Source organism: Tursiops truncatus, chromosome 6, assembly GCF_011762595.2.
Source record: "Tursiops truncatus isolate mTurTru1 chromosome 6, mTurTru1.mat.Y, whole genome shotgun sequence".
Lineage (NCBI taxonomy): Eukaryota > Metazoa > Chordata > Mammalia > Artiodactyla > Delphinidae > Tursiops > Tursiops truncatus.
Genome location: NC_047039.1, coordinates 111,508,647 through 111,534,722, shown reverse-complemented (window position 1 = coordinate 111,534,722; position 26,076 = coordinate 111,508,647). Strand labels below are relative to the sequence as shown.

Below are 26,076 nucleotides of genomic sequence, written 5' to 3'. Positions count from 1 at the left end.
AAACTCAAGGAAGAGCTGAGGAGGGGGTTAGGGAAGGAGATGTGTTGATGGAGAACCTTTGTGAGTGGGGTGGGCCCCAGAGGCTTGGGCGCTCACCCCATGGAGGCCGCAGTGATGATGATGCCTGCTTGAGAACTCCTCATCGTCTCAGAAAGAGGAGGCCACTGGCTGTAAATATTAACCCAAACTCCCGATCCGGGCGGGGGCCTCCGAGCACACGGAGCATCTATCTGCTTGTAGCTTTTGAGTCAGAGGGTAGACTCCCCGACGCCGCGGACTCTATGTTCTCCATGTTGATACGCAGTATCGTGCTAGCTGTGGGCACTTGATAAATATTAATTGGTGCCTGCCAGACCTCAGAGAGGGCTATATATTTGTATATTAATCTCACCCCCGTCCCACAAGCGGCGATCTCATTTGCTGCCTACTGCTTCCCCGTCAAGACAATGCCTGCGGGAGCACGCACGGCGCTGGAGAGCGTCTTCGGCAGAGCGAGGGGGAGACGCACCAGCCGATCTCTTCATAAACTTCTACTGTTCATTGTGATGAAGGATCAAGCTGGGAGGAGACACCAGATCCCTGGCGAGCATCAAATTCCAGAGTTTCAAATTTTGCTGCTGAAGTTAGACAATGGGGATTCCTTAATTACTTTCTCTGGAAATTTACCTGACAGTGCTTTCCCAGGTAGCACAAGGTGGTTATCCAGGCGCTCAGTTCCTCAGCTGACAGAGTCTTTGATTTTGTGCTTGGCTGCAAATTAAGTCCTTTGCTGAGCCGTCCGTGCAGTGCCCGTCAGTGCCGTATCGCTTATTCATTTTGGCTGTTGAACAACTCCTGTGTTGCTGCCAGGGAAGCCGGGGACATACTCGGCTGTGCCGTGTCCATGGCCCATTGGGGTGGGATACACTGTGGTGGGGCTTGGTGTCGTCTTTCCCCTTTTCTCTTATTAGAATAATGAGCAGGAAGAATTTTTTTCCAGTATCCTTTAAGAAGGAGCAGACTCTTTCTGTGGTTGACAAGGCTGACCCTGTCATGCCACAGATAGGGATATTAGAGTTAGGTGTCCTCAACTAGACAGCAAGGATGCTGATGCCATGTTCCAGACACTGTTCTGGGGAAATGCCAACAGACAGGGGACCTTACTCGACTGTTAGGGGCGCCCTGTGGACATTCAACAAATCCTGGGTGGATGGATGGATGGATGGATGGTTTAGGAACCTGGGATAAGGCAACAGAGCCCTTAGAAACGCCTCTGAGATTCACGCATCCTTAAAGATCCTCTCCATCTCCTTTGCTCAGCTAAATCTCTAAGTATCAATAGAAGAGGGGTTTTATTTTCTGCAATATCTGTACCCACCATTTCGTTCAAAAATATGTAGAAAGGCAGTTCAAGTTGACAAATCTTCTGTGACTGTGGACAGAGGTAGGGAATGCATACCGGGTGGCAGAGGTCACAGCACCTGGGCAATCCACTGTCCCTGCAACACAGGGTCCCACCTATCGACATTCAGAACGCTGCCCCAAGGAACAATCCAGAACCTGGACATTGAGGACAAAACAGTGTCTGACCTCAGGTATTTGCAGGGCTGTCGCTTAGAAGGGGAAGCATGTGGCTCCATGGGGCTCCAGAGGGAGAAACACAACCCTGAGGCGGAAGGCTGAAGGAGAGAGAGGAGGCAGACTTGGACTGAACTTGAGAAGGAAGCTGCTGTGGACTGAATCATGTCCCTCTAAAATGCATATGTGAAGCCCTACCCCCCAGTGTGATGGTATTTGGAGGTGGGGCCTTTGAGAGTAGTTAGACTTGGGTGAGGTCATGAGGGTGGGACCCCCATGATGGGATTAGTGCCCCTTTAGGAAGAGATATCAGAGAGCTTGCTTTCTCTCTCTCTGCCCAGTGAGGTCACAGCGAGAAGTGGCCATCTGTAAGCCAGGAAGAGAGCCTCATCAGATCCTGACCTGTTCAACAGACGACAGCTTGCCTCCAATAGGACGTTTCTTTCTGAAGCCCCAACCTGCTTTATGGCAAATGTATGGAAGGGCACAGCCTGCGTTGGGGAACGTGTGCTTTAACCATATCTGTGTAGGAGGAATTGACATTGACCCAGGGAGCCGGGGAGCTGCTTGTTGAAAACGCAGGCTTGGTGGCTACCCCAGACCCACTGGATCGGGGTCCTGGGTGGGGCCCTGGAATCTGCATTTTAAACCTCTCCTCAGAGGACCCCAGGCACAGCCAAGTCTGAGAACCATTCATCTAGAGGAGCAGATGGCAAAGCCCCATCTAACCCAGAGGTGTTACTGCTCCGTGACCTTCCCCTGGCCAGGCCCGAGCCAAGTGCTTTGCACGCACAGTTCACTTGATGCCCACTTTACAGATGCAGATGCAGAGGCGGGCCCGAGGCAGGATGGCACCTGGCGCATCTGTGTGGTTTACGAGCCCACAGGCTAGGCCCTCCTGCTGGGCTCTGTCTCTGCCTCAGGCCTTTTGATACAGCAAGCCTGAGCCCCCACCCCCCTCCATCAATGGCCTCTTTCCTCTTTAGCCTTGGGGCCAAGCTGCCATTTAAAAGATGCTCCGGGGTTTTGTCAAAGTCTAAAGGCTAGCGGGGCAGTGGCGAGTTTCGTTTATTGCGAGGGCTTAAGTCAGCCAGAGCAGGGCTGGCCACGACCCTCTGGACACCTATAAACACCCGAGCTCCTGACCGCCCTTCTCTTTCCTTCCCAGGTCCTGCATTTAGCCCCCACTGGCCCCTGACCTCAGTTGCAGGTCCTTGGTATTTATCGACTCTTCCAGGGCCTGAGGCCTGGAGGCAGCCAGCCAGAGGGCTCAGCCACCACCCGACCCTTGTTAACTGTGACCCTTGGGGCGCGTGACTTGAAGCCTCCAAGCTTTGGTTTCTGTGAGCATTGACACCAAACGAGACCATCCATCGAGGCCCCCAGCCTGGCCTCTGAGAGGCGCTTGGGATGTGTGAGCTGTCGGGTGTGGCTTTTGTGCTGTCATCTGGGGGCGCCGTCTTCTTGGACGCCCTTCCCTCTGCACCTCCAGCCAGTGGACTTTGGTCCAACTACCGACATTGTTTGCACTGCTAAGGCATCATTTCCCACGCTCTCTTTGAGGAGAAGAAGGGAAGAAGCCAAGAAAACATCCCCATCATCTTCCTTCCTCTCCGACGTGTTATGTTCTCTGATGCCCACGAACTTTGCATCTCTGAGGGAAACCAGGGAGGCTCTGTGTGTTGCATGCGGCTTGTAGATAAGAGGATACCGGCCTCTGGATTCATCTCGCCTGCACTTCTGACAAACCTCAGTTTGAATAAACCTTGACTTTATCCAAGTAGATCATCGAGTGTTGTTTATCTGCGGGACCCTCCTGCTGGCCACGTGCCAGGCGGCTCGGACCCCATCGCTCCTGCAGCCTCAGTGCCTGGTGACAGAGGCTGACAAGTGGGGACATGTGGAAACGAGGGAGACGTGGAGGAAGTCATTCCAGAGGTGGCAGACGTTAACCCGAACTCCTTCTTAAGCCCGGGAGATTCTCTTTAGATCATGGGGGATTTATTCTCTTGGGGATGAGCTGGGAGAAGCAGTTGGGGACCTGGCAAGTCCTATCAACTCCCAAAACTCAACATGAGATTCTAGCTATCTCCAGAGATTAGAAATAGATGCCTGATGTCAAAACAAGCCATCTTAGTCTATTTTCTGGTTGATTTTCAACACGAAATTGGAAATATTTTCACACCCAGTGGGGGGTGAAGTGCTTTCTGGATTAAACTGAAAATTCCCAGGGGTGCCCGACAGATTATGGGGACAGCCAGGCTGGGGGTGCCCAGGTTGCAGGGCTGTTTTGTTACAAGTGCCAGCTCCCACATCCCACAGGATGCCTGCCACCTCCCTCCATGACCCGGGTTCCCTCGGACTTCAAGATTTCTCCAGCTGCACCAGAAACTTTGCCGCCATCTCCTCTCCCCACCCCACCCCCCTCCCCGGCCCCTTTTCCTCTTGTCCCCACCCCCAGAGCTTCAGCTCACTGGGATTTTGAGCAGCAATGTCACCTCGTGAGCAGGTGCCTAAAAATTCTGTCTCTCCGAGGTGCCGGATTATGTAAAACCAATTAAGCCCCTGCTTTTATTCCTTCGGCGAGTCAGCCCTTCTGCATACTGATCTGACTTATTAGGGGAGGGGGGAATCTGTATTTAGGGAAGAAATGTCAAGAGCATCAGAGCCTCTGAATCATTCTTCCTATTGCCCTGTGTGCTCTCAGTGCCCTACACGGCAACCTGGGAAGATTCTTATTCTGAGGCAACAGACCGACAGGATTCTTAAAATACATCACTGGTGCAGGGACCTCAGGGAGGGGAGGGGCAGTCCATCTGGAATCTGCCCTTCCTGGGTCTGGAAGGAGTGACTTTGGGGCTTGATACACCCGTGCGGAGAACGGTCCATCTTTAGTTGAACCGTGCGGGCCCTTTGGAGAGGTGGCGGCAGCAGGGTGGACGGGCTGCGAGCCCGCCCTGGGGCTTTAACAGAGAGCTAACTTTCCAGCCAGCTATGATTTGTAAGAGAGCTTAAAGGTGGGAAAGAAAATCCTTTTCTTAGATTCACAGCTTTCACTAATCAGCTGCGTCTCTGGGCGTCACTGCTTGGCTGACTGCTGATGTTTTTTTCCCTACCGTCTCCTGTTCTATTAGTGAGTCAGGGGCCCAGGAGACCCGAGGCAGGGTTAGTCTTCCACAAAGAGAGGAGTCTGATCCCAGCGTTCAGAGCACAAGAGCTTGTAAATCAAACTGTTAGCTTAATAGCTTGGGCCATTATTCTAAAGCAGTGGGGCTGAACCCAAAAGCCAAATGAAAATATAGTCAATTTGTTCATACTTTAGTGACTGAATGACTATGTAATGTCGGTGGGTATCGGGGCTGCAGAGGAAAGGTGAGGGCTTGCGGGGAGAGGAGGAGTGTTCGGGTTGAAGTGGAGACCCCGAGATGCTTGGGCAAACCCCCCTCTAAAATGGATCTTGGATCTCCAATTATAACATGGACTTGGCCGTAGAGATCCAGACTCCGCAAGTCAGCCGCTTTCACGACTGGGGCTGAGCGCCAGCCTCTAACCTTTATGCCTGATGGAGACTGAACAGGAGAAACCAGGCTTGGCCGGCAGCATGGGGAGTGCTCGGTGAGTCGTAGGGAGGAACAGGGCTGAAAGGGGCTTGGGCACAGGGACAGGCACCCTGGGGAAGGATGTAGAGTCCCCATCCTTTAAAAACATTGAAAAAAAAAAAAACCTTACTGGTTTTGTAAAAGTTACAGGAACTCATTATAAAAATGGAAACAATGCAGAGAAGAGCATCAGAGAAAGTAAAACAGTCTCCAGCTCACCCCAGGGATCCCAGCTGCCGCTACTCGGGGCCTCTCCTTCCGGACGTCTGTCCTGGAGCATAGACCCCCCCTGCGTGGTGTACGGGTGCCTCCACGCAGACGGGGTCACGCAGCACAGGTTCTTTCCCCCAATAATATGTGGGGAAATTATTATGAAAGTGGGGAAGGATGATTAAAGTGTCCATAAGTACAGACTGAAGTCAATATTTTCAGTGGCTGTATAATATTTCGTGACGTTGTATATTATCTCTGCGATATCTGTGTAATATCTCCCAACACGGACCTAAGCCATTACTTGCCTGCGATGTCCAGCCTTTCACCACCGTCAGTGCTGCTATAAATATTTAGGGGCACCCGCCCCTCTGTCTTTGGGCTGTTATCGCTGGCAGTCTTTTTGTAAAGAGGGATAAACCGTCTGTTTTTCTTGATTTCATAGGAGACCATAGAATATATGGTTCTGATTGGGTCACTTTTGAGAGCAGAGGGGGTGCTGTTACTTAGTCTGCCTCCCAACCAGACCCAAGGAGGGCTGTCCTGGGTGAGCTGGGATGCCCTGTCCCCCCCCCAACCCCAGCCGGGGACACAAAAGGCAGAACAGGGTGGACCAACCCGAGTCCGCATCGTGCTGTTGCGGTTCTCGTTGTGGGCAGTCATCCCCACCCCCGAACTCGGGGCTGCCAGCTCAGGTTGACGTCTCCCCAGCATTTCAGGCTGTGAGAACTGGACGCCTAGGGCTGGAGCTTCTCAGACTTCCCCGTCTAGTGGTCCACCTGCTCAGTTACCTGTCCGCCTGTCCGTCTGTCCACCTCACTTGTTGCCTGTCGCCAGCACCCTACAGTAGTATATGGTCAGTGCTGAGAACAGGGTCTGACATAAAGGTGCTCAGAGATAAGATTTGTGAATGAATGAATGAATGAGTGAGTGAGTGAATGAATGATCAGATAAGATTTGTGAATGAATGAATGAGTGAATGAATGATCAGATAAGATTTGTGAATGAATGAGTGAGTGAGTGAATGAATGATCACCAGGACCACCCTCGTGGCAGCTGCCACTTATTGGTAGCTTGATAAGGGCCAGGCGCTCTGCTAAACACTGTACCCGTATTCTCATCAAACAGCCCTGCCAGGGGAGCCCCACTGGTCCACTTGACCGAAGAGGAAACGGCGCCTTGGACAGGTCAAGCCACGTGACAGGTCAGAAATGGCAGGGTCACCACGTGGCCCGGGTCTGGCTGACCCTGGAGTCACGCGCACACAGACATACAGCGCTGCCCCCTCCTCCCTCCCCGCTGGCCCCCAGCACGCCTTGCGGAGGGGGGCGCAGAGAAAGCCCGGCCACCAGGCACAGAGGGTGTGGCCCCAGGCCCAGGGGTCCCCCCACTCAGGAACGAGGCAATGAGTTCATGTCCTGTCCCCGAAATGAGAACCTGTCCCGGTTCACTCTGGGTTCGGTGTCTGCGGCATCCACGAGACCCCGTGCCTCACGCCACATGGCTCCTTGGTCATGGAAACTTGGGTTGGAAGAGACCCTCAAGAACGAGTGTTCCCCCCTCATTTTCAGGTGGGGAAACTGAGCCCCAGGGAGGTCCAGCTGCTGGCCCAGGCCTGGGGGCTGGCTGGCGGCCTGTTATGAACATCCTGGCAGACAGGCCACTCGCCAGCTGTCGGCTAACCCTCCCTCTGGGCACTGGCCCTCACGTGGCGATGGCTGGTCGCACAGACTAGGAGATAGCGCTGGACCCCGTGTGGCCGGACAGGGAACCCTACCGAGGGGTGTCTCTGCCCCTTTCCTTGGTCCCTCTGGGCCCAGATCCGGAGGTGCCCCGCGCGGTGCCGGGTGGGGATGGATGGAAAGCCAGCTTTGCTGAGCGCTCACCCAGCCCGGGAGCGCCCGCGCCCTGCCTGCTGCTTTTCCGTGTGAAAGGTGTTTAATTATTTCTGACAGAGTTCAGCGTAGACATCTGTTCGCGAGCTGGGAGAGTCCATTTAGGTTATCCATCACCGTGACAGATTCCACTTTTTTGGAAGCGCTTTTTCCTTTCATAATGGGGCCGGGTGGGGAAGGGGGGCCGGGCGGATCGGCACAGACACGAGACACAAAGACCCTCCTGGGGCCTCAACAGCAGTAACCCCTGCGGGAGGAGCAGCTCTGGCCACGCCCCTTCCGAGTCCGGACCCCGTCGGCTGCTGCAGCTGGTGGGCCCTGGGACCTTTAGGTTGGGAAGGGGGTTTCATCGGGTCTGTGAAAGGCTTTTAAATTCGTCTGTCCTCCTGGGCTGCGCTGGTGATTCATTCGTTCATGCACTCCTTCATTCATCCTTCCCACAGACATTTACTGGCCACCTGCTGGGTGCCAGGCCCTGGGCTGGGCTCCGGGGACACAGTGGAGACACAACAGACATGTCCTCCTGGGCTCGCACTTTAGGGGAGAAGATGGGCATTGAACAACGAATGGCCCGGTTAAGTAATGAACTGCAATGTGTCTACGTGCCTCAAAGGCCGGCATTCCCTTCTCACAGGGCAAGCTCCTTCCCCTCTCTGAGCCTCAGTCTCCGAGTCAGTAGAATGAGAGTATGATATCTAGGAGATAATGCATGTCCAGCACTTGGCACACAGTAAGAGCTCAATAAATACTGTTCACGGGTGGTATTTCCCAACGGGGAGGGCACCGAGGGTCGCGGCGGCAGCGCCCTGGGGCTCTAAGCGCCTCTGCTGGGCTGTACCGCGTGGCGCCCAGGGACCAGCCCTGCTCTGAGATTCCTGCAGCTGAACTTCCAGAAGCCTGTGAACATCCCCGGGAAAGATGAAAAATCACCCGATAAATCCCGGGGCTTGCATTTTTATTCTGTTTCTCGTTATTTCTATGACACAATGGATGGTGCCTTTGAGCTCGGGCCCTGCAGTCAGAGGAACCTGGGTTCCAGGCCGAGCCACTTGCTGGGCAAGGAAAATGAAACCCATCTCTGCCTGTCCTCAGTACCACTCGGGTAAGGGTGCTTGTGTGAAATAATGACTTAGCGCACACAGAGGGGTAGCATCACAGGCGGGCCACCGTGTTCCTAACGGTAATTTGTAACAATCTAAAGACTGGAAGAGACCTGAGCTCAGCTGAGTCAAATCCCCTCTTTTAGAAATAGAAACTCATTTATATCTGGATTTCCAATCCTACTCCGGGCCAGGCTGCGGGGCTACCTGCGGGTGAGACAAGGGCTCCTGACACAGCAGAATCCATGTTACCTGGGGTGGGGGTGGTGGAGGCGGGAGGGGGGCCTTTCCTCGCTCCGATGGGCTGCGGGGAGACCACCTGAGCCCTCCTGGGTCCATTGGGTTGGGAGCTAATTGTAGATTCTAAATCGGAGACAAGGGGGCTGAGAGGGGCTGGGGGTCAGTGCTGTAGAGCAGACTGCTGGCAGGGCATCTCGTGCCCAGGGAGCCGTGGGTCCCATCCCTTCCTGGGCAGGGTCCCCAGGATGCCTGCATCCCCCACGGACGTCCAACATCAGGAAAATCAGAGAGAAAAGAGCAAAAGAGGAAAGGCGACAGAAGACGGGCCAGGAAGGAGGCCGTAGGCGAAACTCCCGAGTGTGAGAGGCAGAGAAAGGGGAGGAGGGATGTGGATAAAAAGGCAGGAAATTGGGGGAGGTGGAGGAACCACAGATGAGGGGCGCTGCCCAGGCCAGGGCGGAGGAGTGATAACGGGGCAGCAGCTCGGTGACTCCCCGCTCCTCCCACTGGGTGCCCAGTCCTGCCCGCGTGTGCAGGGACGGCACGGGCTGATGAGCAGTAGGGCGGTTGGCCACTGACACGTGCTGATGGAGGCCACTTGGGCAGGACATGAGAGCGACATCAAGGGGGGCTAGTGGGCTTCTCTGGCAGCCTGTTCGATTGCATTAGGTTCAGGAAGGCATGGGCCCCTTCACTGTCTAAATTGCAGTTTAACTCTACACAGCGGCCGGGCCTGGGCTGTCTGGGAATGTGGCTTTGTGCGGCTGTCTTCCCGGGACCAGGCATGGTCCTGGTGGCCCCTAGAAAGGCTCCCTGTGCCCGAGCTGGGCACACACGGCCCCCACCATCCCGTGGCACTGTCCCCAAGTCTCCTGGTTCCCCTCCTCTGACAACGGCCCCGGCTATTCCTCCTTTTTCTTCTGCTAAAAGCTGCTAAAGAAGAAGCCCCGTCACGGTGCGACAGGCCTACGTGGCCGAATGGACACTGGGTCAGTCCTGAGGCCGGAGCATGGTGAGTGCGAGATCATTCTGGGTGCATGACAGCCCACAGGAGACATTTGCTCCATCTCCCCAGGGATGCCCCTCTGCGGGAGGTTTAGCGCTGATGGCATGGGACTGTCTTGCACCCCCAGGTCCCCAGTGTAGGATGTGGTGCAATGATCCCATCAGTAGAGGGGGTTTTGGTCCAGACAGCGTCTGCCCCAGTGGACAGACACCCAGACTCTGAGGTCAGATGGCCCAGCTTCAGCCCAAGGCTGCCCTCACCAGTGTTCTCCACATTTCCTGCTGTGAAATGGGGGTGATAGCAGCAGCTCCCCGCTTCCACGTGTGGGAAGAGCCAATGAAGTGGAGCTCAGTGCCTGGCACTTAGGAGGGGCTCCAAAATGTTAGTCATTGCTGTTGCTATTATTATTATTGTTGTTGTTGTTATGCCAGTCGATGGGTAGAAGCCCACAGAACTCTACGGTCTAGAGGACAGGTAGAGACCAGTCAAGGTGAGGGGCATCCCCCCCGGGTGCAGGAAGGGGCAGGTGGAGGCGAGACTGACCTTCTGGAAGTGGGGCACGTGCCAGAGGGCGTCCAGCTTCACAGGCGGCTTGTACTTCCTCAGCTGACTGCTCCGGGTCTCATACAGTTTCCCAAGGATCACCTGCAGGCCCGAGAAATGCCAAGGCAAGATGGTTACCGGCTCCCTGGAGAAGCCCGAGCCACGACGAGGAGTTGGGAGTCCTGGTGCTGCAGACCCACGCGTCACTTTCCTCCTGGCTCTGGCCCTTCTCCCTGTCTGATGTCAGTGCACCTGCACCCCTGGCCCTGCCTGTGACCACAGTGGACTTGGGGGTGGGACCATGGGACGCTGGGAGCGTGTTATTTTGGTTTTAGTTTCGGCCCTAGAACTCTCTGGGTTCTGACATGCAGCCACCTTGAGGGCAGGGGTGTGTCCCAGACACCCTTGTAATTTTCTCAGTGGCTAACACAGCCCCGGTGGTTACCACGGACGCCACAGTGTCTGAATGAAGAATGAATGACTCGATGCTTGTTGCCATTCTGTGGGGCAGGTCCTCAGCATGGTCTGCTCGTGGAAGAGGAAGGAGGACTCCTGTTCGGGGGGAGGGATTTGGGGGCTTGGGTCAGGGCCTCGGAGGTCTCTGGGGGTGGGATTTCAGAGGCACAGAGGCGGTCCTCCTCCTCTTTAGCTGCACGCCCCGTGCCCACGAACAGAGGCCGGCAGGCCCATAATTAGGGTCCTGTAGCTCATGCGGTCTGCTGTGGACTGAATTGCGTTCCCCTCCAAATTCACATGTCGGAGCCCTAACCCCCAGTTGTGACCGTATTTGGAGATGGGCCTTTGAGGAGGTGATTAAGGTTCAGGGAGGTCATCAGGTGGGGTTGTGATCCAGTAGGACAGGTGTCCTTCTAAGAAGAGGAGAGACACCAGGCTTGTCCACACAGGAAAGGCCATGTGAGGACATGGCGAGGAGGTGGCCGTCTTTAGGCCAAGGAGAGAAACCTCCAGAGAAGCCGACTCCGCTGGCCCCTTGACCTGGGACTTCCAGCCTCCAAGATTTCTGTTGTTGAAGCCACCCAGTCCATTGTATTTTGTTATGGTCACCCCAGCAGACTAACAGAGGGGCCCAGGCCTCCAACCTTAGAACCAGAGGGGGAGGGGCCCTGGAGTCTGCATTTTCAATGTGTGCCCCGGGGGAATTCCATACACAGTCAGGCCTTATTAGCGCACGGCTGTGATCCTTGTCAAAATTCAAACCCCCCTAGGGGAGTTAACTGGTCAACACGGGCCTCTTGTTTCTAACTACAGCCTCAGTGTGAAGAGGGGGAACCTCACACCCAGAGCGGATGAGCTGGACGATGCCCTGGTGCCCAAGTGACCCAGAGAGGATGGGCCACTGCAGAAGGGGGTGTGAGAGAGGACGCAGGGCACACAGTGCACCCGACAAATAAAAGCTGACCTGAGCCTAACTGAAGATGCCACCACCCCATCGAACCCCTTTGCTTGATTGATTTTGTTGATCAATTATATTAATTTTATTGAACGCATCTGTGGATAACTTACAAGCCCTCCCCTCCGCTTTCTAGAACAGCTTTGAAGCTTCATCTTCGAACCAAAGCCAAGAGGCTGCCCGGCCCGGGGTGAAGGAGCTGTTGGCCTTCGGAACTGGAGGAATGAAGGCAAGTCTTGTCACCTTTCCAAACCTCAGTTTCCTCTGCAGGAAATGCGGGTACCGATGCCTAACGAACAGGTGCTTGTAGGATTTGTGGAGTTAGCTTTGAGCGGGGTGTCTGGTCCAAGATGATTACTCACTAAATGGAAGCTGTTTCCAAGAATTTCATTTGGGGTCATCATCTTCCAAAATCCAGGACATCCTGAGATGCTGAAGAGACAGGCTTCTCCCAGGATGGGGGCAGTTTGACCTCGTAAATCAAAGGTCTTATCAACCCTAATGAATTGTTCATCAGGCCCTCAGCCATCGGTGGGTCTGGGTGTTTGTAGCCGTTTGATAGCCACAGAGAATCTTGGGACAGGAAGAGAACTCTGGGGATGGTTTGCACAAGTATTTTCTGAGTGCCCACTACGTGCTGGGCCCAGCTCTGCAGGCCCCCATTTAATCTGACCCCCTTTTTGGCCCAGTGAGGTCACTGAGACCCCAGCAAAGCAGTGACTCACTCAAATTCACACCCCCCCAGGCTGGCACCTGTCCCCAACCAGTGCTTGGGGGTGGAGCCGCCCACAGTGGCTGCTTAAGGGGTGCTCTGCTGAAAACTGAGGGGCACTGGCTATGAGATTGTCTCTAGACTCAGAAGACGTGTCTTTGGAGGCCCGGGATTCTGAGGACCTGTGACACTCTGAGCTGTCGTGAAATAGCTGCTAATTAAAAACAGGACTCCGGATCGGAGCTAGAAAGCAGCAGCGTGTAACGGCAATGCTCCCTCGGAAACTGGCCGTTGCCATGGTGAGCTGACTCCTTCTGGAGCCATTAACAAATAAACTAGTCATGGGCTGCTTTAAAGTATTATTACAACGCTCTGCTCTTTAAGGAGTGGTTGTCTCGGACTCCACCCACCGCTGACATCAGCCAGGAGGGGCCTTGGCTCCTGGCTGGGCCTGGGGAGCCCTGGGCCCCTCCACCCAGCAGCCTTTCCTGGCCGGTCCCAAGGGTGCCGGGATCCCTGATAAGACTTTTCCACTCCCCAGTTTGTCCCTAGAACATCACAGGCACTGTTGCTGAATCCTAAGCTTTCCCGTAATCAGCAAGAGTGGGACCTCACCACCAGGAAAAGCCTGGACTTTGGGGCGGGACACACCTGGGTCCTGGCTTGGCTGGGACCTTTGGCCAGTCACTTAACCTCTCTGAGACTGAGTTCCTCCATCTGAAAATGAAACAAACTGAATGCTCAGATGAGACTCGGACCTCACGGGGTGTCCGGGAGGGCAAAGGGCATGAACACAGGGTGCGTGCCGGATCCAGTTCTCTGCACGGAATCTGGAGGAGGGACGGCGTTGGTGAGATCGTTGCAACAACCAAAGACACTAAAGCTGTGCTTCTAATGAAATCTACATAGTGCTACGTGAGCATAAAGCAATTCTGATTTTACCGTCATCGATCCGGATCTACTGGAGAAGAGACCAACCTGAGTGCTCCAAAAGTCCGAACCTCAGACTATTTTATTTTTATTTATTTTTTTAAACTTTTAAAAATAAATTTATTTATTTATTTTTGGCTGCGTTGGGTCTTCACTGTTGTGTGCGGGCTTTCTCTAGTTGCGGTGAGCGGGGGCTACTCTTCGTTGCGGTGCGCGGGCTTCTCAATGCGGTGGCTTCTCTTGTTGCGGAGCACGGGTTCTAGGCGCACGGGCTTCAGTAGTTGTGGTACGTGGGCTCAGTAGTTGTGGCTCGGGGGCTCTAGAACGCAGGCTCAGTAGTTGTGGCGCACGGGCTTAGTTGCTCCGAGGCATGTGGGATCTTCCCGGACCAGGGCTCGAACCCGTGTCCTCTGCCTTGGCAGGCGGATTCTTAACCACTGCGCCACTGGGGAAGCCCTCTCAGACTATTTTAAAGGGGGTACCACGTTTAGTATCTTCAAATATAAGTGACAATGCAAATTCACTGCTAAAGATGTTTTTCCAGGTAAAAATCTCACCTAGGCGCACACCATTAACAATTGCTGGTGCTTGGGTGTCATTCTGTCCGCAGCTCAAATTTCCCAGTGTGGCCACCACCACTCTGGGCCTCGATTTCCATGCCTGGGAACTAGGGTGACACCCAGCTCACAGGCTTGTATCCAGCGCAAATAAGATGATGTATGTGATGTACGTGGAGCGGTTAGCATGGGGCTTAGTCATCCACTTGAAACAAAATGTATCCTAACGTTTCATAAAACGCGGTCTTTACGGAACCCTCCTAGAAGTGGGTTTTCTCTTTGGACTTCGCCTTCCTAACCTTTTCTTTATAGATAGACCGGGGCACATTTCTGTCCGGGCCAGGTCAGATTCGTGGACAATCTGGTTTCCAGATGTGTGGGGTCACGTGGAGTTTGGTGGGACCGTCCCCAGACGGGAATCGGGAGATGGGGTCCCGATCCTGCCCCAGAGGCACACAGGGCCAGTTTACTGGTGATGCCGGTGAGGCTTAAGTCGGGGTTGAACCTGATCATCACCGAGACCCTTTCAGCAAAGCAACAAGCAACTTGACTCCCCAGCCCTGCCCACACCCCAGCAATAGACATGCACAGGTGGCATCCTTTTGAGCTCTGGCTTTGCCTCCCCCAGCCCCTCCCTTCTCTTCCCTCCCACCCCATCAGTCATCCACTCTGGACTGAGCACTGCGTTTACCTTCTGCTTTTTCTCCAGTTTGATGGCTTTCTGGTTGGCCTTTTGTTCCTGCACCCATAGCTGCTGGTACCGATGCTGCAGCAGATCAAAGAAGGGGGTGGAAGGCCTGTGGGGAAGCAGTCAGATGGGCTTGAGGTCGGTGAAGGCCCCCCTCCCCAGAGGCTGCCCACCTGACCATCAGGGCTACAGGGCAAAGTGTTCTCCCAAGGCTGTGAGAGTTTCTCTCTGGCCCTTCTGCAACCGTGGAAGAAACGGTGCCTCGTGTGAGTTGTTCAACAAACACTTACTGTCCACCAACCAAGTGCTGGGCCTGACATGGTGACAGACTCTCTCCCTGACCAGATTTTAGGCAGGCTTCTCAGAGCCCTCTTTTTGATCAGGGCTCGTTCTTGGGATCTATCTTTGGCCAGATAAAGAGTTCGCCTTAGCAAAGAACCCTGCTAAGTCAATCCCCCCGCCCTTGATATCTGATCACCTTGGCCTGCCTTTACCAAGAGTCCTATTAAGTCAGTTTAGTAAGAATCCCCCTACCCTTGAAGTCTCTTCATAGTAATTTTCCATCCACTCTTCTCCTTGGCTATAAATCCCCACTTGTGTTGTATTCAGAATTGAGTGAGGTCACTTTCCCCTTTACAATAGTACTGAATGAAATCCATCTTTACTGCCTTTAGCCTCCGCTCTAGTTCTCTTTGACAAGGGTCTCCAGCCAAGGAGAACTTACCCTGTGTAGAGCATTTTGCATGCCCCACTCCTCACAGCACTGTAAAGTGGGTACTTTTATCATCCCCATCCTAAGGTCCCAGAGCAGTGGGGCAGCCCTGTGTGTGAGACCCTCTCAAGGTAACCTAATAGGTGATGAGGAAAAGTTCTTTAATAGAAGAACCAAAGCTAATAAAATGCAGGAGGTAGGACAGAACTGGGGAAAGAGAATCATTACTTTGCAACGCCTAATGATAATGGATTGAGGTAATAATCAATGATCAGGCGGAAGGCTGATGGGGAACTTTACAATGGATGTGTCAGGCTACAGCAGCTGGACCAAAGGATCAATTTGTTTTTATTGTGGTAAATACACATAACATAAAATTTACCCAAGAGATCAATCTTACCATCACTGGAAGTGACAGATGTGGGGCTGGGAGTGATTAATAGGAGGTATGTAGCACCACCCACCAAACACTTTGTCGGAAACAAACCCCAAAGTGAGCCCAAAGGTAATCAGACTTCTAGACCATCACTGTCAAATGGAAATATTATGTGGGCCGCCATGTAACTAAAATTCTTCTAGTAGCCATGCTAAAAAGAGTAAAAAGAAACAGGTGGAATTAATTTTACTAAGGTATTTTATTAACCCAATATATCCAAAATATTATCATGTCAACATGTAATTAGAGATAGGAATGAGGTTTTTTTTTTTTTATTTTTAATTTTTTTGTTCTGTACGCGGGCCTCTCACTGCCGTGGCCTCTCCCGTTGCGGAACACAGGCTGCGGACGCGCAGGCTCAGCGGCCATGGCTCACGGGCCCAGCCGCTCCGCGGCACGTGGGATCCTCCCGGACCGGGGCACGAACCCACATCCCCTGCATCGGCAGGCGGACTCTCAACCACTGCGCCACCAGGGAAGCCCAGGAAGGTACTTTTTGAGGGAAAAGTGAACACTAGCTGAGTTTCAGAAGCCGTGAGGAAATAGTGCTAATTGTGTGGAGTGGGATAATGATATTGTGGCTGCTTTACGTCTTAATGTTAGAAATACCTACTGAAGGGTTTGCGGGTAAAATTCTGTGTAGTTTAGAATTTGCTTTAAACAAACCTCCAGCAAGGGGCTTCCCTGGTGGCGCAGTGGTTGAGAGTCTGCCTGCCGATGCAGGGGACGCAGGTTCGTGACCCGGTCCGGGAGGATCCCACATACCGCAGAGTGGCTGGGCCCGTGAGCCATGGCCGCTGAGTCTGTGCGTCCGGAGCCTGTGCTCCGCAGCGGGAGAGGCCATGACAGTGAGAGGCCCGCGTACCGCAAACGAACAAACAAACAAACAAAAACCTCCAGCAAAATATAGAGCACAGTAAAATAAAATAACAAAGTAAAAAAATGAAACAAGAGTGACAGAATAAATTGAGAGTGGTGGAAGCTGTGTGATGAGGGTTGATCATGGATGTGTATTACCCTATTTGCTACACTTTTGTGCATGTTTGAAATTTTTCGTAATAAGAAGTAAAAAGACAAAGAGGAAAAATCCAGGGAATGAAGCTCATTGTTTTCCCCGCTCACTTCTTTCTCATCTTCCTTGTGATCACAAATGGTCTTTTTTTTTTTAACATCTTTATTGGAGTATAATTGCTTTACAATGGTGTGTTAGTTTCTGCTTTATAACAAAGTGAATCAGTTATACATATACATATGCTCCCATATCTCTTCCCTCTTGCGTCTCCCTCCCTCCCACCCTCCCTCACAAATGGTCTTTATCACCTTCTCCATCACTCAGCTCAGGTCCAAGCTGACTGCCTCCTCATATTTCTGTACCAGAGGGTCTCACATTTCAATGCATAAAAATCACTGGGGCCCCCTCCCCAGAGGTTCTGATCCAGGAAGCCTGGGGGGTGAGGCCCAAGAAAGAACATTTTTAGCAAATATAGGAAGTAGTTCTGATACAGGGTGAGTGGGTTGAATGGTGCCCTCCCAAATGTTTCCATTTTAACTTCCGGAACCTGTGAGTATGACTTTATTTGGAAAAGGGGCTTTTGCAGATGTAGTCAAGTTAAGGATGTCGAGATGGGATTAACAGTATGTAAATCGCTTTGGGGGGTAGGCCTTCAATCCAATGACAAGTGTCCTCATAAAATATACACAGAATCGGAGATACAGGGAAGAGGAGAGGGTGAGGTGAAGACAGAGGCAGAGAAAAGCCAGAGAACGTCTGGGGCCTCCGCAAGTTGGAAGAGTCCAGGCAAGACTCTCCATTAGAGCCTCTGGAGGGAGCACCGCCCTGCCAACACCTCAGCTGCAAACTTCTGGTTTCCAGAACAGACAGATGCAAGGAAAATACATTTCTGTTGTTTGAAGCCGCCAGGTCTGTGGTCATTTGTTACGGCGGCCCCAGGAAATGAACACATGGCGGTTCCTCAGCCCACACTTTGGGAAACACCAAGAGAAACTGCGGTGCCGACGCGTGCTGTCCAGAGAAGTTCCCGAAACCAGACATCACTGGGTCTTTTACAGCAGAAGGAGCCTTCCAGCAGCGTTTTGCAGACCGTCACGTGAGCGTGGATCACGGGGGCGGGGGGGGGATCTTGTTTGAGGCATGTTCTGGTTTGATGGGTCTGGGGCGTCTGGAGAGGCTGTGCCCAGGACCCACCCTTCGGGGCTTAAGGCCTCATCAATCATCCAGGCCTGGGGCTCTTACCCCCCGGAAGTCCCACGGAGTCGCAGACCACCATCTCTGAACAGGAGTGTATAGACACCATGTCTGCGGAGAGGGCCCACAGCTTTCATCACATTTTCCAAGGTGCAAATGCCCCCGGAAAAGTTCAGAGCCTCTGTTCTTCCCCTGTGACCTTATTTCACAGACGAGGGAATGAGGAAATGGAGGGACTGAGCAGTGAGGCTACTCTCAAAGCTCACGTACAGTAAGGACCCGAGACTGCAAACCTGGGGCTTCTGGCTTTGTGTTTTATACAGTCTTCACGGTGGTCTTTAAAGTCTTTGAAATTGTTGTCAACACTTAAAAACTGGGAAATTTTCCATTAAAGGAACCCAGCTTTCCAAATTGTCTTGAAGATGTATACGTTCTGGCCAAGTGGGTCTGCATTCCTACATGGCAACAATTGGCTTGAGCTGAGTATCAAGTGTCATTTAGCCCAAGTCCTCTCCCTTCCCTATTGTCCTCCACTGCCTGCTGGGCCGGTCCAAGTGTTGGATTTTGTGGCTCCAGAGCCAGCCACAAAGAGCTGGACTGGACCCTAAACATCCTCCTCCCAGCCCCCTCCCATTCTCCCGCCCTGTGTGCGCGCCCAGGACGGTTCACCTCCCTTCCATGGGGACCTCTTTGGGACTAGACTGACCCGGGACTCCGCTTGAGTGGAGCGTCAGTGGCTTTGAAATGCCACTTGAGCTCAGAGGTCTCTTAACAGGGCAGCCTGCAGTGCATCTACAAACAGTGGCTCTTTGTTTTCCTGTTCCCTTACCCCTGTGGTGACTTTTATTACTTAATTATTACACACCCCATGCTTCTGAGCAGCCTAATTTATAGCCATGCTTTCTAATGACACGAGATGCGTAATCTTGCAAGATCTACCCCAAGAGGCCATTCACAACAGAAAAGCTATTTTCCCAGCAGCCCCCACTGCCCACATCGCCGCGAACCCACCCTCGCAGCCCTCCTGCAGCCTCGCTGACCATCTTTGTGTCCTGCTCCAGCCAGCGGTTCTTATTACTGGGAAGAGGTGGGCGGGGTCGGGGGGGGGGGGGCGCTCAGAGCAGAAGAGCTGACAAACCTTGTAAGTTACAATAGCCTAAGCCCTGACTGGCTGACGGAGGTCCAGCGGGTTTTGCCCATTTCTGCCCAGGCTCATTAAATCAGATAAAAAGGTGGAGAGGATTGGCTGACATGGGGAAAACCCAGGACGTAAAGTGTATCACAGCATCGCTTGCTTAAAATGCCCTTGACAGCCTCCCATTTCTTAGACTCAACCCAGATGCCGGGCTACGGCCGGCAAAGTCCTTCCCTCCCCAGACTCCTCCCTGACACTCAGCATCTCCTTTGCCTTCAGGTCTCCGCTGTTTGGTCACCTCCTCAGAGGGCTTTTCCCTGACCCGTCCATCCTCAGACGGCCCTTGCCAGGTACCCTCATAAGCAGAAGCTCTCTTGTTCATTTGTCATGGGTTTATAACTGGTCTTGGTCATTGAATACCAATGCCAGCAGGCATGGTTTCTGTGGGATGTGGACTGACATGGCGCTGCTCTCAGTAATTATGCTTTGTTGAAACCAAGGGGAAGAGAAGGAGGGAAGGAGCCAGAGAAAGAAAGATTAGGCAAAATTTTAGGAAACATACATTTCATAATTCAGGGTATTATAAATCAGGCTGTATATGAGTTGTAAGAAATTTAAGAGAGTAAATTGACGGAAATTGTAATCCAGTGGAGAGGAAGGATAGCCTTTTCAACAAATGGTGCTGGAACAATTGGACGTCATGGACAAAACCAAAAACAAACAAGAACCTCTTGACCCAAGTCTCGTACTTTATACAAGAATTAACTCAAAATGGAGCATAGATTTAAATGTAAAACTGTGAAACTTTTAGAAGAAAACATAGGAGAAAATCTTTGAGACCTAGGGCTAGGCTAGGTGATGAGTTCCTAGACTTGACACCAAAAGCAGGATCCAGGAGAGGAAAAAAAAAGATAAATTGAACTTCCTCTAAATTAAGGACTCTTGCTCTGTGAAAGAGTCTCTTGAGAAGATGAAAAGATAAACCATGACTAGGAGGAAATATTTGCAAACCATGTATCTGGCAAATCTAGACTATGTAAAGAACGTTCAAAATTCAACAGTAAAAGAAATAAACACAAACAATTGTATTAGAAAAGAGGCAAAACATGAAGAGACATTTCATCAGAGAAGGTATATGGGTGGCAAATAAGTACATGAAAAAATAGTCAACATCCCTAGCCATTGGAGAAATGAAAATTAAGAGCGTCCTGTCATGTCACTACACACCTCTTAGCACAGCTAAAATAAGAAATACATAGTGACAGTGCCAGAGCAAGGATCCAGAGAAACTAAACCTCTTATACATGGCTGGTGGGAGTGTAAAATGGTATAGCTCCTCTGGAAAATGGTTTGTCTGGTTTCCTAGAAAACCAAACATACACCTACCATATGGGCCCAGCAATTGCACTCCTGGGCATTTATTCCAGAGACATGGGAACTTACGTCTACACAGACACCTATACACCAATGTTCGTAGCTGGAATATTTGTAATATTTCCGAAGTGGGAACAGCCAAAATGTCTTTCAATGTGTGAGTAGTTAAACTGTGGTCCATGCATACTATTGAATACTACTCAATAGTAAAAAGGAATGGACGATGGATACAGCAAAGACTTGGATGATGTCAAGGCCATTATGCTGAGTGAAAAAGACCAGTTTCACAAGGTCACATACTGTATGATTCCATGTATATACCATGCTTGGAATGTTCCAGGGATTCGGGAGAAGGGTCACTATGTGAGTGTATGGGGTGGGGGTGGGGGCCTTTGGTGAAAGCTGAATGCAGTCTGTGTATTGTACCAACATCCGTCTTTCAGTTTTGATACGGCACTATAATGATGTAAGATTTTATCCTTGGGGACAACGGGTAAAGAGTCAACGGGATCACTCTGTACTATTTTTACAACTTCCTGGGAATCTGTAATCATTTCAAAGTAAAATATTTTTTCAAAATGCAATCAAGCATGCTAGAGGAAAGCCTAAACTGTCTTTCTACTTTATGGAAAAAATATTACAAAATTACTGTCATACAAAGAGGTGATCAAAGAGTATGGAGCCAAAAAATGTAGGGAAAAAATGAATACGGGGTGTGACAGGCAATTAATCCTTTTAAAATGTGTTATTTTTCTGGATTTTGTGGTTTACGATATTTGTCAGCTAATTTAAAATTTTAATTTGTTCTGATTTCTTTTCTCATTCTACTTAAGTATTCCGTTTTATGCCTAAATTTGTATGCATGATTTTGAACTTGTTTTTCTTAAAGGGAACCCCCAAACTTGAATACGCTCCTGGTGCCACGGAACGTGGAGCTGCCCTTGAGAGCAGGTAAGATGTTTCTTTTAATCATAAGAGAATATGAGGTATAACTTTGTGCGAATAATGTGAAACCAAAACAAAATGGGTGATTTGTCCAGGAAAATATAAACGATCAAAGTTGACTGAAGTGCTTATAGAAAATGTTCATAGAGCCACGGGTACCAGGCCCGGGTATGTTCACACATGCACCCTCCCAACCTTGCTGAGAACAGTATTCCAGGACTTTCCAGAACTTTTTATAAAAAAGCTTCCCACTTAAAATAGATAACCAACGAGGACCTACTGTATAGCACAGGGAACTCTGCTCAATATTATGTAACAACCGAAATGAGAAAAGGATTTGAAAAAGAATAGTTACATGTATAATTGAATCACTTTGCTGCACACCTGAAACTATCACAACATTGTTAATCAACTACACTCCAATACAAAATAAAAAGTTAAAAAAGGGCTTCCCTGGTGGCGCAGTGGCTGAGAGTCTGCCTGCCGATGCAGGGGACACGGGTTCGTGCCCCGGGCTGGGAAGATCCCACATGCCGCAGAGCAACTAAGCCTATGCGCCACAACTACTGAAGCCCACGCGCCTAGAGCACGTGCTCCGCAACAAGAGAAGACACCACAATGAGAAGCCCGTGCACCACAACGAAGAGTAGCCACTGCTCGCCACAACTAGAGAAAGCCCACATGCAGCAACGAAGACCTAATGCAGCCAATACTAATAAATTAATTAAAAAAAAAAAAAAAAAAAAGTTAAAAAAAAAAAAGAAAAAGAATCTTGCCACATCATGTTATGATCCCAAACTGAGACAAGGAGAATGTCTTGGTCAGTCTCACTTAGAAGAGCAAATGAAGGCCTTCCCTGGTGGTGCAGTGGTTAAGAATCTGCCTGCCAATGCAGGAGACATGGGTTCGAGCCCTGGTCTGGGAAGATCCCACATGCCGTGGAGCAACTAAGCCCGTGTGCCACAACTACCGAGCCCATGCGCCACAATTACCGAGCCTGTGTGCCACAACTACTGAAGCCCGCACACCTAGAGCCCGTGCTCTGCAACAAGAGAAGCCACCGCAATGAGAAGCCCGTGCACCACATCAAAGAGTAGCCCCCGCTCACCGCAACTAGAGAAAGCCTGCGTGCAGCAACAAAGACCCAATGCAGCCAAAAATAAAAATAAATTTATAAAAAAAAAAAAAAGAAGAGCAAATGAAAAAATACTAAGTGAAATATTACCAGATCACATTGGGCAATGTACTAATACCAGAAGGACCTATCGTAACGCCCTCCACCCACCCTCCAGCCGAGGAGTGTGGGAGCTGAGGGAAGGACCCCAGAGAGCAGCTCACCCCCTGCCCCTTACCACTGAGCTCCCAAAGCAGGAAGGAAAGAAACTGTCCCCCCGGTGAAGCTGCAACTTTTGTTGATTACACTAGACGGGACATATTAACTAGTGCACACGGATGGCCTTTTGTAACTGGAAGTGAGCAGGGAAGCCATGGATGCCTGAGACTTCACCCGGGAAAGGGGCTGGGAAAGCAGTCGAGCCTCAGAGCAGGTTTGAACAAGGCCAGGACACTCATGTTCCTGATTCCCCCGCCCCTCCCACTTGCTCCCATTTATCAGGAAATTACATAGCTACCAGAAAGAATGAAGCGGCCATATGCGTAATAACCCAGAAACATCTTCAAGACGTAGGTCAAGTATGAAAAGAAGAAGGTGGGGAGAAACAGCCACGCCCGTGTGAGGGCATCGACACAGGTGTGAAGGATGGAAAAATGACTGGAAGGAAGCCCTCAGAGGACGGTGCTGGGGGAAGGGGGCAGACATGGTAGGTGGGGTGAGGGGCCCCTCCCCCTCCAGTCTACTTACTGGTTTTATGGGACTCTTTCGCAGCAAAGAGAGCAAAACAAGAAACCTACACCTGAGAGGTCACATGACTCGGCCAGGGCCACAGTCAGTGATGGCGGTGACGGATCTGGGTCTGAATCAGTGTCAGGATGCCAGCTCACTGCCTCCATCCCCGTGCCACCCCACCATGCACAGCTCTGCTGACCTCACACCAGAACTGGCCGGGCTCTTTGTTTTTCGTCCTTTTCACCACAAGCAGCCGAGGGCGGCCAGGCCTTCTAGGCCCCACTGGCCCAAGCCGGGGAATTTCAGCGTTTTCTGTATACTCAACCCTTCGGGGGTCCTAAAGACCCGTGCACTTTTAGGAACCATTTTTCTTGTTTTCTTCTACAACTATTTTTTGCTGCTACCTTAACACATGTCCAAGGTTTTTTATCGTTTGGGTTTTTTTTTTTTTTTTTTCAAGAAAACGTAGTTCTTTATAATAAAAAAAAGGTATTTTTTCCAGCCTAAAATGAATGAGTTTTGCCACAGGACGAAAGCCCCTGCGGTCACAATTACAGCCGTCCAACCTGCAGCTTTCTTTGGAGGAGCTGGAGGGGGTCCAATCAGAAGATCTGAATTATTTATCCTCGCTAAATTAGATGGGAAAAGTGGGAGTGGGGAGGCCGAAGCCCAGAGAGGTCAAATGGCTGGCCCAGGGTCACACAGCACACTCAGTGGCCCAGCCTGGACGCCCCCCCACCCCTCAGGCTACGCTATCTGCGGCCAAAGGAATGTGAATCCATTTCCAAAAGGGCTCAAGGGGCTGCCAGCTAACCAACTCAGACAGAGGCCAAACCCGGGGGCCTGGCTACTCTCATGTAGGACCCCAGACCTTCCCAGACACTGTCCTCCCTCACCAGACCCTCCTCTCCACATAGGAACTGAGGCTTTTTCAACGGTGCCAATCCGATGCTGTCTTCCTCAACGCCCACTGGTGGCTTCTCCTTGCCCCTGGGGTGCCAGCACAGTTTTCAAAGGCCCTGGCCTTGGGGTGCCGTCTTTGCACCCGTGTCCTCCCGGGAGCTCCTTCACCTTCCCCGGTCACTCCGTCCCATACTTCGGGTGTTGGCCTAAAGGAGAAGCCCCCTCCCCATCTCGTGGTCCCGCCCAGAGACCTCCCTTAGCTCTGTCGTGGTCCCGCCCAGAGACCTCCCTTAGCTCTGTCGACTACACTTGGGAAGGTATTTTTTTTTAATATTTACAGTGATCAACTGATCAATTCAGTGTCTGCCTTTCCCATTAGGCTCTGAGCTCCATGAGACAGGGATTGTGGCTGGACTGTTCACTGTGCAGCCCGGCTTAGACAGTCTGCACTTTGCAAAAATGCTGAGTGGCCCCGGAAACCTTTAAAGACCCCTTTCCTGAGGACACTGGCCTCCTCAACTGCAATGCCCAAGAGGGGGTCTTTGGCAGAAACGAGCTTTTCCTTGCGGAGCCCAGTGATGGGACAGGGGTGGCCCTGAGTCCTGCAGAAAGGTCCAGGCACTGAGGCCAAGCCATGGACCCCTGATTCCTCTCTCCATCATGGGGGCTCAGTTATTGAAGCAGGTGTGTCAGAGAGGATCCTGGATCCTGAAAGGGGCAACAGTGGCAATTCCTCACCCCCCAACCCACCCCCCCGGAAACAGAGGGCACAGTCAGGACAGGTGATGCAGGGGCAGTGGCCCCTTCCCAAAGATGAATTAGAGGAGTTGTGCAGCAGAGAAGAAGGCTAGACAGGAGTTCTTCAATGGATACCCAGGTGTATAAATTTGTCAAGACTCATCAAATTTTACATGGACCGGGACTTCCCTGGTGGCTCAGTGGTTAAGAATCCGCCTGCCAATTCAGGGGACACAGGTTCGAGCCCTAGTGTGGGAACATCCCACATGCCGTGGAAAAACTAAGCCCGTGCGCCACAACTACTGAGCCCAGACGCCACAACTACTGAAGCCCATGTGCCTGGAGCCTGTGCTCTGCAACAAGAGAAGCCACCGCAATGAGAAGCCCGCGCACCGCGACGAAGAGTAGCCCCTGCTGGCTGCAACTAGAGAAAGCCCACGCACAGCAACGAAGACCCAATGCAGCCAAAAATAAATAAATAAAATAAATACATTTATGAAAAAATTTTTTTTACATGGACCATTTCATTATCTATAAATTATACCTCAGTAAAGTCGTTTTTTAAAAAAAAGAACTAAGGAGACAGATTGAGGTCAAAATAGCCCAGGCAGGAGTCATCACAGAGGAAGGTCTTCACGAAGGTACTAGGGAGCCATGGATGGTTTCTGAGCGAGGGAGGAGGGAGGGCGTGATGACGGCCACACTTTGGAACTGTTGCTGGGGTGGTAGCGTAAATTAGTGGAAAGGAAGGGAACAGGATGTGAGGATACAAGGCCATTCCAGAGGGAGGAAAGACACAGCAGATGAGCTACACATCTTGTGAATGGGATCTCAACTCTGTGCTCACTTACTCATCTGTCCGTCCATCCATCTGGCCCACCCAGGAGCAATAACCAGCTTGCTGTGATGGGCCAGGTTTTATGAGGTGTGGGGACATGCTCATGGGGACGTGCTGTCTGCACCCTGGGGTCACAGGGCACGCAGCAGAAACACCGATAATCATCACAGCTCACACTTCTTCCTGCTACTTGTATCCTTAGGACACTAACCTAGAGACAGATACTAATACCCTCTTTTCACAGATGAAAAATCTGAGGCCCAGAAAAGTTCACTGTCTTGCCCAAGACCACACAGCCCGTGGGTGACATATTGCATTTGCCTGGGAAGCCCTTGAGCATATCCATCCTGCAGCCCTGCCCCCCTGCAGAGCAGAGGGCTAATTGTCAGTGTAGACGCGGCCATTGGAACTCAGAGGAGAGAGCCAGTGAATTGAGCAAAGGCGTGGAACAAACAAAGTCCCCTCTGAGCCTTTTGATGGGTCTTTGGGGATGAG

At 51.5% G+C, this 26,076-nt stretch overlaps 1 protein-coding gene across 1 annotated transcript in view; it reads right to left on the bottom strand.

Moving 5' to 3' along the window:
* Positions 1–26,076, bottom strand: part of CFAP77 (cilia and flagella associated protein 77) — a 138,200-nt gene that overhangs the window by 13,459 nt on the left and 98,665 nt on the right. The window contains exons 5-6 of the mRNA XM_033858933.2: positions 14,452–14,557; positions 10,151–10,252 (exon numbers count right to left, since the gene is read on the bottom strand). Coding sequence (XP_033714824.2) covers positions 10,151–10,252; positions 14,452–14,557 — 208 coding nt within the window. The remainder of the gene's footprint in view (positions 1–10,150; positions 10,253–14,451; positions 14,558–26,076) is intronic.